The sequence below is a fragment of the Pocillopora verrucosa genome, chromosome 11, assembly GCF_036669915.1.
Source record: "Pocillopora verrucosa isolate sample1 chromosome 11, ASM3666991v2, whole genome shotgun sequence".
NCBI lineage: Eukaryota > Metazoa > Cnidaria > Anthozoa > Scleractinia > Pocilloporidae > Pocillopora > Pocillopora verrucosa.
The window spans coordinates 6,266,942-6,279,239 of record NC_089322.1 but is presented as its reverse complement, the minus strand read 5'-3'; the positions used below and the strand labels follow the sequence as shown (position 1 = coordinate 6,279,239).

The window sequence follows — 12,298 nt, the reverse complement described above, 5'->3', positions numbered from 1 at the left end:
CCTAACCCTACCCACAAAAGGAAAGCTGGTATCCTTTAAAGAGTTAAATAAGATCCAAGTTTTCCAATACATATTTCACATACCTTGGCAGCATCCATGTATCTGGAATAAAGTTCTAAAGTAAAACCTAATGTGTTGTGATCATTAGTGGACATAACATCCAGTGATTCCTAAGGAAAGGAGAAGACAAACAGACAAGTAAGACAAAACAAATTAAACTCTTGGAATTGAAAATACTGCCAGCAACACTAGTTCCTGTCTAAAAAATGCTATCATACCTTGACACCATTTAGTGCACTTGAAAAAGTCACAAAACTCCTGTAAAAGTAAAAAAAGCTTTTAAAATTAGCTTTTCCTTACACACTGACATCAGAATGTATATTCTCAATACTGTTCTTGGTACATATTCTATTATACTGACAAGGAGAAGTTGTTCAACAATCAAGAGCTTCTTTGTTTTTTTCTATCATTTCCTTTATTCTCATGACCTTAATGTACTATGCAGCAGTGATATGGTGAGGAGAATTTAGATGCTGATCACTTCAACAAGAGAGGAAGACATAACTATCACTCTCAGGTCTTGATAGGTCTTGATTGCATCTTATTGCCAGTTCTCATGATGGTTACAGTGAGTAGAGCTAGCTTGTAAGATGTGGTAAAACAGTGGTTATTCACATGGGAAAAATATCAGCCAAACTATATGTCTGGTCCATCACTGCTTGCATTAGAAGTTTGCCACCACTGGTTAATAATGGAAAGATATGAAATAAATATTAAGTAATTATTACAAAATCATATCATTTAGCAATTTCAGACAAAGAACAACAAACCCTTTCAATTCCTTGGTACTATTATCATCACCAGCAGATGCTGTCATGATGCCAGAACTAAAATCATTCACTGCTAATGCAACACCTGAAATTCACAAAGAAATTCAAAATTACCAAACTTAGATATGTATTAATATGCCATCATGGTGAGTTTGTCATAATCATATAGTATCATTTATTATCATTAAAATCAATCATATATTTTGTAACATCCTGATACATTACAATATGTATGGTTGAATAATAATTCAGGTATGTCTTTGCCACTCTTATGTTGTTTTTACATGGATGTTCTTTAGATATCAATGTTTTTGGCCAAACTTTCTGTTAAAATTCACTAGCCTGGGCCATTCACCAAAATCATGAGATTTGAAGTTGTAATTCGCTATTTCAGCCTTAAACAACCTTAATGCAGATTACACATTCCAGTAAATAAAACATTGCTACATACGTTGCTGACTGTGTACCATTTTGGTGAAGTTCTACAAAAAAACACAAGTAGAAAAACATTTATTTATTTAATCTCAAAATTGTCAACTCTTACTTAGAAGCTAAAACCAAATCTTACTTTCCTCTACAACCTCATTCTCATCATAGGTGCTGTTTGGTGTAAAAGCAATTCACAGAATCATAACTTAATTGTTTATGTTATTATTGACTATAAGACATTCTGGCTTTTCAACCACAGTTTCCAGCAGAGTTGGCATTTTGTAATTCCAGGTCTTTTTTCCCTCATAAAGGACCCCTAAAGCAAACCAACAAGATGCATGTAAATGTAATCTATCCTTCACCCACAAGTAGTTCAGGGTACAGAATCCTAGCCCAGACTGATGTGGTGAGAGAGAAGCATTTACACTTCAACCCTTAAACTCCCATGCATGACCAAAACATTATTTCTCCCCACCACATCAATACAACACCAAGCAGGAAAGTGATGCTCTGATTATTAGTTGATCCAAAACCAAATTCTCCAAACCTACATCATATGAATTTTGTGGCAGAAAGTGAAGGGAATTACTGATAATGCACCCCTAGAAAAATATTACTACTACTGACCCCATATGTCTCCTTGGTAAGTGATGTGTACTCTTCCACAAAATCTCTTTTCTTCTGAAATTCTTCAACAAGATCCTAACCAAAAGGAATAACTTCTGGTTATTTGTATTTCTAGGAAGGCCAAGTCATTCTTGTAATGGTTAAATTCAAAAGAAAGTTAGGTCATCTTTGAGCAGGGCCACTGTAACCCTTTAACTCCCAGAAGTGATGAACATGTAACTTCTCCCTTTAATATCCATATATTATTCAGCAAACAGGTAATGAGAATACTCAGACTCATCAGGTACAAGATATTACCCTGATTGAACACCAAATTCTTGTAACTAATTCACAAGGAAAATAATGTGTAGCAGCTACAGGGGAGAATTAATAATCAGATCTTGGGAGTTAAAGGGTTAATTGCACTTTGGCAAGAGTGTTTCTTCACCCACAGAAGAGAATAAGGCCTAGTAGAGAAACACAAGCTGCTGAGAGGCCTGCAAAGGGTTAACAGTGATAAGGAAGGACCAAGTAATCAGCAGTTTAATCCCTGAGAGTGACTGACATCAAATTTCTCCTTACCATATCCCCACTGAACCAAACATTAAGGTCAGGAGAATAAAGGAGCTGATCACAGACTAAAGAAGCTCTTGATTGTTAGACAAATTCTCCATGTCAGCATCTTAGGAAATGTCTAGAGAACAGTATGAAGAATATGCATACTGATGTAAGGGTGTGAAGGGTTAAAACACTGTCTCTCTGTATGCCATAATTCAAACTACAAAAATTCATATTTTACAGCCCTGAATGAGACATAAACTGTATGTATGATCCAAAACCAAATTCTCTGAACAAACATCATATGAATTGTATGGCAAACAGTAAAGAGAATGACTGAACCATAATGCACCCCTGGAGTAAGATTCTATTTGGAAAAATATAACAACTACTGACCCCATATGTCTGCTTGGTAAGTGGTGTGTACTCCTCCACAAAATCTCTTTTCTTCTTAAATTCTTCATCAAGATCCTAACCAAGAGGAACAACTTCTGGTTATTTGTATTTCTAGGAAGGCTAAGTCATTCGCATAATGGTTAAATAAAAAAAAAAGAAAAAGGTCATCTGTGAGCAGGGCCTCTATAACCCTTTAACACCCAGAACTGATAAACATGTAACTTCTCCCCATAGTATTCATACATTATTCAGCAAACAGGTAATCAGAATACTCAAACTCATCAGGTACAAGATGTTACACTGATTGAACACAAAATTCTCATTGCTAATCTACAAGGACAAGTGTAGCAGCTAGAGGGGAGAATTGAAAATCAGATCTTGGGAGTTTAAGGGTTAATTGCACTTTGGCTCAAGTGCTTCTTCACCTGCAGGAGAGAATGAGACCTGGAGCAACATGAGCTGGTGAGAGGCCTGTAAAGGGTTTAACCCTTTAACTCTCACAAGTGATTAACATGAAACTTCTCCCTATAATATCCATACATTATTTAGCAAACAGGTAATGAGAATATTCAAACCTGTCAGGTAGAAGCTTTTATCTTGATCTAGTATCAAGTTCTCACAACTAATTTATAAGGAAATATGTACTAGCAGCTTGAGGGGAGAATTTACAATCAGATCTTGGGAGTTAAAGGGTTAACACTGACAAGAAGGACCAAGTATTCAGCAGTTTAACCCCTAAGAGTGACTGACATCTAATTTCTCCTTACCATATCCCCACTGAACCAAACATTAAGGTCAGGAGAATAAAGGAGCTGATCACAGACTAAAGAAGCTCTTGATTGCTAGACAAATTCTCCATGTCAGCATCTTAGGAAATGTCTAGAGAACAGTATGGAGAATATGCATACTGATGTTAGGGTGTGAAGGGTTAAAACACTGTCTCTCCGTATGCCATAATTCAAACTACAATTATTCATATTTTACAGCCCTGAATGAGACATACACTGTATTGTAATTAAAACAATAATCCAGTGATATCACAATTTTACTAAATAAAGACTCCTTAGATAAAAAAATCAAAACAAAACAAAAAAACATAAAAAAATCCTGGAACATTTTGTACCTTGTGACTATGATGCCTGAGATCATCCACAGCTCATGATATAGACTTGTCCTAAGACCCTTTTTCACTTTGCTTCTCACTGCAAGCTATGTGATTAAAAAAAGTGTTTATACCTTACACTTTAAGTGTATGATTATCAAACTTAGTTTTACCAAGTTGCAACAGACATTTTGTCACAAAAGAAATCCCCCAGGCATATACATACAATCAGCAAGAAAATTGTCAACACACTACCATTGAAATGGCAATATTCTGGAATAGCATACCAATTATATTCCTTACTTTCAACTCTTCTTCTCATGTACAATGTTTCTTTAATTGTTTTACACCATTCTACAACATTGACTGGTGGAAGAGCTTATTGTTGCAGTTAATTGTAGTTCAATTTTCACTCCATTTCTACATAATTCCTTAGAGGTGGCTTAGTGGATGTTGTGTCAACTGATTTTATCTTTAAAACATTTATGACCCCTTAAGATGAAAATAGTCACAATTATTGTTGATTTTATGAAAAATATACCTATGGAGTTTAAATAAAGTGTTGTTTTGCCATAGTATGTCAGTTTACAAATTTTGTGTAAAACATCACCCACACTCACAGGGATTGTGGCCAAATATCTGTAAGAGTATCTTATTAGTTGAAAAACTCACATTTTCCTCTTTCAAAACCTTCTGCAAATCTTCATCTTTTCAAAAGACTGGGTGGCTGACAACAAGTTGAAAAAATCTGAAAAACATCAGAAATTGTAATTCTTGAGATGGGCTAATATACAATGTAAACATGTGAATCAACAGTGTCTCCCTGAAAGTATATTAAATTTTAGAGAGAAAATAGTATCTTCAAGAAAAACTGAGTCTTTCCTAGGGAAGTTTCCATAAGATCTGTTTATTGTTTCTTGTTGGGTTGTTTTCTTGATCATTTATGTTTGACTTCACCAGTTTACTGGGAGAAAAAAACTTAAATGGAAAACTAACCCTTTAAATCCTAACAGTGACAAACATCAAATTTCTCCTTACAATATCACACCTCTAGCAGCAGCGCTTGCGCATTTCGTCCATAATGGCGTCCAAATAATATAAGAAACTGTATGGAAATTTGTAAAATTTCTAAAATATAACAATCAGGAGCTCATGGTCCCGTCTGCTCTCGATCGAGACATATTCAGTACTGATTCTGCTATTCATCAAACCTCACAGGGACTCGATAAATAAAAACCACTTACTTCCCGAGCCAGTTCTTTTGTCATTGATCATTGACCTAGGTCGCCATACAGTTCTTCAAAATCCGTCGTTCTCTAGATAAGACTTTGTCTATTTCATCGAGAGATTTATCCTAGAAAGGCGAGCATCCTCGTAAGAGATTGATAGAAACATGTGCAAAGTACAGCTTGTTACAAGTGGCTCGCGCCAGGCACCTATCGGGCAAATCATAACTAGTGTCCAGATCTCTCATCTAATGTTGCGTTGTGCTCTATCTCTCCCCAAGTCTTTAGTGTTCCTCATGCTTGCTTATGGGGGATAGTGAAGACTGATAAGAACACAAATGTTAATTTGAATTAAAGAACAAAACTAAATATGGAATAGTGTCATTTGACTGTCTCATGGATCTAATGACTAAGTCACTGTTCCAATAGTCCTTTGGAGTTAAAGTCCCGTAGCCGACGCAGGGCTAAGGGAGGTTTCTTTGGTCGTTCTGGGGGTTTCGGCGGGCTTGACGGCGCCAGTGGATCTGCTTGGGGGCTGGACGCGTGCGTTCGTGGAGTTGCTGTCGAGGGGTGCTCAGGAGATGGGGAAGGTGTTTGGTTGCTAAGTTGTATCTGTGGTGCATTTGGCTTTGGGCTGGGGCTGTGGTGGTCAGGTGTCACTGCTGCCGGGGTTGGCCCAGTTAGTGGCTGTGCGGGGGATGGTTGTGGGGGCATCCTTGCTTGTGCTGGGGTGGGGGCGATTGGCTTGGGCGGTCTGTGTGGCAGCATAGCAAGATGACGCAGGTCGTCATCAATTGTTAGGTGTGGCGGTGTGGTCCGTATCGGGAGGTATTTCCTTAAGAACTTGCGGTTGCGGGTAGTCATCCTCCCTGAGCCGTCGATGCGGATGACATACTGGTCGAATTGGCGAACCTCGACCACGACTCCTGTCTTATCCCACTTAGTGGGGTAGGGGCCTGTTTGGTTCTGGATGCGGACATGGTTACCAACGGCCAGGGGTGGGAGTCGCTTGGTGTGCTCAGACCATCTCTCTGCAGCTTTCATGTGGCGGTTTCTTAGTGCTGCTTCTCTTGTCGCGAGGGTGTCACGCCAGGTAGGGTGTGGTTGGTAGCGACCAGGTAAGATAGGTATGAAGTCCTTGATTGGCCTGCCGAAGACACATTATGCAGGGGATAGCTGAGTATTCGGGTCGGGTGTGTTTCGATATTGAAGGACTGCACGCTGGAAGGAGTCAGTATCTAGGCTACCAGATGGGGTGGTGTTGTCAGTGATGAACCGTTTGACTGATTTGACGCCAATCTCTGCCCTGCAATTTGAGTGTGGGAATGCCACTGACGACAGACGGTGGTGTATGCCCCAGTCTTTCAGGAATTGGCGTGTGGCTGTTGCTGTGAATTCAGGGCCGCCATCTGTTGCGAGTTCGTCTGGGATGCCGAATGTGGCAAAGGTTCGTCGTAGACAGTCAATCAGGCCTGTAGATCCCTCTCTTGCTCGCTCAACGAGGGCCAGTTGGAGTAGCGGTCTACGATAACAAGGTAGGTAACCCCTTTGTAGTGAAAGAAGTCGGCGCAAACACATTGGAACGGGTAGGCTGGGGGTACAACTGGAGAGGGTGGTGAACTCGGTTGAGAGGGTGCCATGCGGTTGCAGTGGTTGCAGGTTTCCCGTAGGGCAATGATGGCTGGGGTGATGCCTGGCCAGAACACTGTGCTTTCGGCGCGTGCTGTCATGGAAGTCACACCTTGGTGGGCTGAGTGCAAGACAGTCAGAATGTGCTGGCGGAGAGAGGGTGGTATCACGATGCGATTTTTGTAGAGAATGATGCCATCAACTGTATAGAGGTGTTCGCGAAATTGATGGTACTCCCGAAGGGCAGGTGGTAGCTCGTTACGGGATTTAGGGAATCCAGTCTCGATAAGATGAATTAGCTGGGTCATTGCCCTGCTGCTTGTTGTGGCCAGCTTGACCCTATCCCATGTGACGGCAATAGTGTTTAATGCCGATGAGGCTGATGAGGCTAGCTGGTCGTCAATGGTGATGGAGCAAGTGCCCGGTTGTGGTTCGGTGTGGCGGATGCCGGCCAAGAAGGAGCGTCCGGAGTTATCTAATTGCGGGAGAGCGGCCAGGGTTGCGGTTGCCGCGGCTATGTCGTCTGGCAAGACTAGCAGGTCTGGTTTGGTGGTTCCCGTAGGATGGCGGGATACAGCATCGGCAGCTTTGTGTCGCACGCCAGGGATGTGTACCATTCGGAACCGGTAACGTAAGCTTTTCTCCTTGAGGTTGCGGAGCTGGGCGTTGGTGATATCTTCAAGGGACCGGTCTCCAAACACTTTTAGGAGGGGCTTGTGGTCGACAGCAATGATCAGGTTACTGCAACCCAGGACAAAAAATCGTGCTTTGTCAAGCGCGTCGGCAACGGCTAGGGCTTCGCCCTCTACTGGGGCATAGCGTGATTCAGCGGCGTGTGTGAAACGGCTCCCAACCAAAGTGATCTTCCAGCCTGTACGACAACAGAAGGGTTCGGGGGATGGGCACTGGCAGTGTTTCTGGAACAGCCAGAATCCGATGCCGCTTTTGGACCAGTCGGTTGCCAGGCAGGTTGGTTTAGATTTGTCAAAGATACGCACACCTTCTTCGATTTCACTGATGATCACTGATTTGGATTCTTCAAAGAGTGTGTGCAGTTCGTCGGTCTATTGGAAAGGGGTGCCGGGCTGGAGGAGCTGGCGGAATGGCAACATGCGCTCAGTCGCTGCGAAGGCATAGGAGACCTGGTTGATCAGGCCAAACCAGGAGCGGACATCTGTGATGTTGGCTGGGATTGGAAAGTTGCGGATGGCATCGAGGTATTGTTTGCATGGCCGCACACAGCTTGGGGTGATCTCAAATCCTGCGAATTCGACAGTGTCGGCTCCGAAGACGAACTTGTCTGGGTTAAGTATGATACCATTGTGTCCGCAGAGGTTGAGCCAGTCAACCGCCTGGAAGAAACTTTGGTCAAGGTTGTCTGCCCAGAGAAGGGTGTCGTCGATGCATTTGGTCTTGTTAGGAACGTGGGACACGATCTCATCAAACCGTCTTGAGTAGCCGTCGCCAGAAGCTATGTAGCCTTGAGGTGCTGTTTTATAGCGGTAGCGACCCCATGGAGTGATGAAGGTGGTGAGGTGTCGATCGTCCTCATGGAGGGGAACGCTGTGGTAACCATTCCAACAGTCAAACACGGTCTTTTTGGTGTTGCTTGGGATTGAACGTGCCTGGTGGAAGGGGCTTTGCGTGTGGTGGGTTTCACGTGTCGCGTGGAGGTTGAGCGCCTGGAAATCGACTGTGCGGCGGGGCTTGCCATTCTTTTTAGCACATACAACCATGCGGTGGCACCAGGTGACGGGTTCTCCTACTGGCACTGGTTCGAGGACACCCAGTGAGACGTCCTGGTCGAGTCCTGCCTTGACCTCCTCTTGCCAGTGAAGTGGCACTGGTATGGGGTTGTGGTGTGCGACTGGTTTCGCTTGGGGGTCAACCATTAGCCTCATAGGGATGCTCTCCATTAGGGGTAGCGGCTGGTGCTCGCATGTATTGAAGGTGCTGGTTCGGTAGTAGTCCAGCAGCCACTGTTGCATCTTCATCCGACTGTTCTCAGTTGCTGGGAAAGGGGTGGTTGTGGGCTTCGGTGGCGGTGTGATGCGACGCGGGCAGGTGCATGGGGGGCTGTCTGAGCCCTCAGAAGTTTGCATATCTCTGTCTGACGGGGTTGGTGCAGTTGCATTGCAGGCTGTGTCTGGCTCGATTGAGCTGCATGTGTTTAGGGTCTCCCCCAACATGGGGAAGTTCTTAGTGATAATGCCCAGTGCCATGCATGTCTCTCGGCTGAGGAAAAGTTTGTCTGAGTCACTTGTCACGTATACGATCTGTCGGCTTTCCAGGGCTTTTCCGGATGGAGACCTGCCCGAGAACCTTAAGATGACTGCGCCCAGGATGCTGATCCCTTTGTTGTTCACAGCGTGCATTTTCATAGTGACGGGTATCAGGTCACTCTCACAGAGGCCCAGGCGACGGATGACTTTTATGCTAGCCAAGCAGCTCTGGCAGCCTGTGTCAGCCATAGCAGAGAGTTGTGCTGTTGCCAACTGTGATTTGGGTGGGTTGTATCCAAGGGCTGTGTAGTCTTCAGGATGGGCTGTCGCTGTAAGCGTTATGAACGGTTGAGGCTTGGATGGCTGTCGAACCCAGTGATCGGTTAGGTGGCAGTAGAGATGGTGGTCGAGTGAGATGACTCCTTTGCTTGGCCTGCTGAGGCTAGTTGTGGTGCAAAGTGAGTCAAAAATTGCGCTTTCCGTTTCTCTGCTCTTGCCAATGGGTGTCGGCGGCTGTTGGGGCCTGTTGCTTTTGCCCCTGCTGCGGCAAACGCTGGCAAAGTGGTTCTGCCGTCCACACTTGTCGCAGATGGTGCCATAAGCTGGGCAGTCATGACGGCGGATTCTGGTCGGCGCGCTCTTGCCATGCCCTCTCTTGTTGCAATAAGAGCACAGTTCGTTTGCGTCCCCATCCTTACGTTGCTTGACCTCATCATTTTTGGCACGACGATACTGACTTTGTGCGGCGTCTGTACTGTGGCTTTGTGACAGGCGGCCTGCTGACCGTTTGCCGGCCTCTTTTGCCTCAATGAATTGGAACACCTCCTCAAGGCTCATGTCTTGGTTTCGTTCCCCCAACAGGTCTAATTGGATTTCGCTGTCAGCCAGGCCACGTGTGAGGACATCGCGAAGGACGTTTTCCGTATAGTTGACCTCTATGTTGCAGCCAGGGCAAGTGACTAAAAACTTGCAAACACCAGCTTGGCCGCGAAGGCGGGCACCAAAACTACGGATCGTCTCATCCCGGTCTTGCCGCATGTTGTGTAGCTGCACACGGGCGACCATTGCGTTCTCCTCCCGTACTGCAAGCTTTTTTATGGCTGCCATGACCTCATCTGCGGTTTTGTCGGTGAGGGAACCGCCCGCGTTTCTTGTCAGGTCTTTGCGAAGTTGTTCATCGCAGCACTCGAGGAGCTGGATTACCTTTTCTTTGCCGGTGACATTAGTTGCCGCAACATAATCGCCCCAACGCGTTAGAAAATACGACCAATCCTCACTCGATCCCGCTGCCGAAATTGTCGGACGGCGTACTCTTTCGAGTTTCGTTTTACTGTTGGGGTTGATCGTGTTCACTGTTCCTGGAGTGACATGTACTCCCGAAGAGTGCACTGATAGAAGGACGGCCGCGAGCGCGTCTGTAACTTCCTCTGTCTCGTAGGTGCATTCGGGGAATGGGCATTTGTATTTCTTCGACATTGCGTACTATTGTAGTCCGGGAAGAAAACAAAGATGGCGGTCGATCGGCGATCGATGGCCGCGTTCTCCTCTGTTCGACGTATTACTGGGTAGTCCGTTTGCAACCGGTGTCTCGTTCGCCAGATCAATCCGTGTTGAAGTATGTTTCTATCATAGATAAGACTTTGTCTATTTCATCGAGAGATTTATCCTAGAAAGGCGAGCATCCTCGTAAGAGAATGATAGAAACATGTGCAAAGTACAGCTTGTTACAAGTGGCTCGCGCCAGGCACCTATCGGGCAAATCATAACTAGTGTCCAGATCTCTCATCTAATGTTGCGTTGTGCTATATTCTCCATCTCAAACACTCGCCTATTACAGGAAAGTGCATCAATAAAGTCAACTGCTCTCGATCAAATTGACTGCTACAGTGTTCGAAGCGTCCAAATATCCTGTAAAATTGCCATTTCCTCCCATCAAAAAAGTTCCCAACGCGCCAGAATATCCCTTATTTTCCATGTTGAGTAAGTGACGAGACGCCATGTTGAAAACTATGACTGAAATAGTTAAACACGAGCAACACTGATCTTCGAATCGTCGGCCATATTTGTTTATGTTCTTGCAGGGAAATAAATTAGTTCTCGGTCCTTTTCGGAATAAAAATATACCAGGCATTGAATGCAAATTCAGTAGTCTTAGCGCGAAAATTAAATTCAAGCAAATCAAAATTCTGACATCATGTCATCGCTCTGCCTCGAAAAATCCCAAAGATTTACTTGCAGGTCTTCTTTTCTTTTCCTTTTCATCAAATAGAAGATCTGCGGTGCTCAAATTGTATAAGTCATGGTACGAAACACTCTTCTTTGCAGATCGATCGATCGATATTGAATTCTCTTGATATTCTATTGTTCCGGAGTGTAATACGATATACCGCTGATAATTGTTAGCGGGCTCGAAATGTCCTTGATTTCTGGCGATAATTAAATATGGAACATTTGCAGAAAGAATTGGAGGTGTGGAGGCCCCATAGTCTGCATCTGGAGTCTGAGTCGAGAGATTCCTATGTGGAGACCAGACAGGAACACTTCGACAAAGAGACTTAAGAAGTAATCAGCTCTCATCAAGAATTTCACTTTCCATTAGTTTTGATTTGAAAGTTCCACTGCCCGAGAACACGACTGCAGCTGATCTTAATCAGATAACTGAAGAAATTTCCAGTAACCTATTATTAAAGTTTCACAAAACAGATGTGAATCTTAATATCAGTGGGATTTCCTTAGTTTTCGATGCTTCAAAACCATCTCAAGTCCGCTTCGTGCGCCTTTTATGTGATAGTGGACAGGTTCTAAGAGGCTCCAAATGTGGTAAGCAGAGTTTGTTATCAAAAAAATCCTTAAGAATCTCAAAACACAAAGTGAATGGTTAACTTACTTTGCTTAAAAGATTCTTATTTTGTCCAAGATAGTTGGTTACGCTGGCACTTTTCCATAAGCAAGTATTCTAAAAAATAATTTGATCGCTTCAGACAAACAGGAGCAGTGAGATGCATAATGCAAATGAAAGAATAGCCAGATAATTTTTTATTTCACGTTTGCTAAGTACTTCCCTATAACTATGAAATTTTCTAAAATGCCCGAGTTTTCCAAAGTGGCCATAAAAGCAATTTCACTTCCGCTTTATAATTGGTTTATTTAAGAAAATAGGTGTTATACGATTGGCTGCCTACTCTAGATCAACAATCTTTCAAAGGCGCAGAATTTCTTCGCAGAAGGCATTTGAAAAATTATGTGAGTTGAAAAAACGTATTGAAAGCGCTAACTCTAACTTAAGGAGAACTAAAATCT

At 43.6% G+C, this 12,298-nt stretch overlaps 1 protein-coding gene and 1 pseudogene across 1 annotated transcript in view; both read right to left on the bottom strand.

Annotated features, from left to right (window-relative positions):
* LOC131783598 (sorting nexin-5-like) overlaps positions 1 to 12,298 on the bottom strand; it is a 41,719-nt gene that overhangs the window by 2,679 nt on the left and 26,742 nt on the right. The window contains exons 5-7 of the mRNA XM_066174711.1: positions 831 to 1,312; positions 279 to 318; positions 84 to 170 (exon numbers count right to left, since the gene is read on the bottom strand). Coding sequence (XP_066030808.1) covers positions 84 to 170; positions 279 to 318; positions 831 to 877 — 174 coding nt within the window. The 5' untranslated portion in view covers positions 878 to 1,312. The remainder of the gene's footprint in view (positions 1 to 83; positions 171 to 278; positions 319 to 830; positions 1,313 to 12,298) is intronic.
* Positions 2,690 to 11,313, bottom strand: LOC136284392 (uncharacterized; annotated as a pseudogene).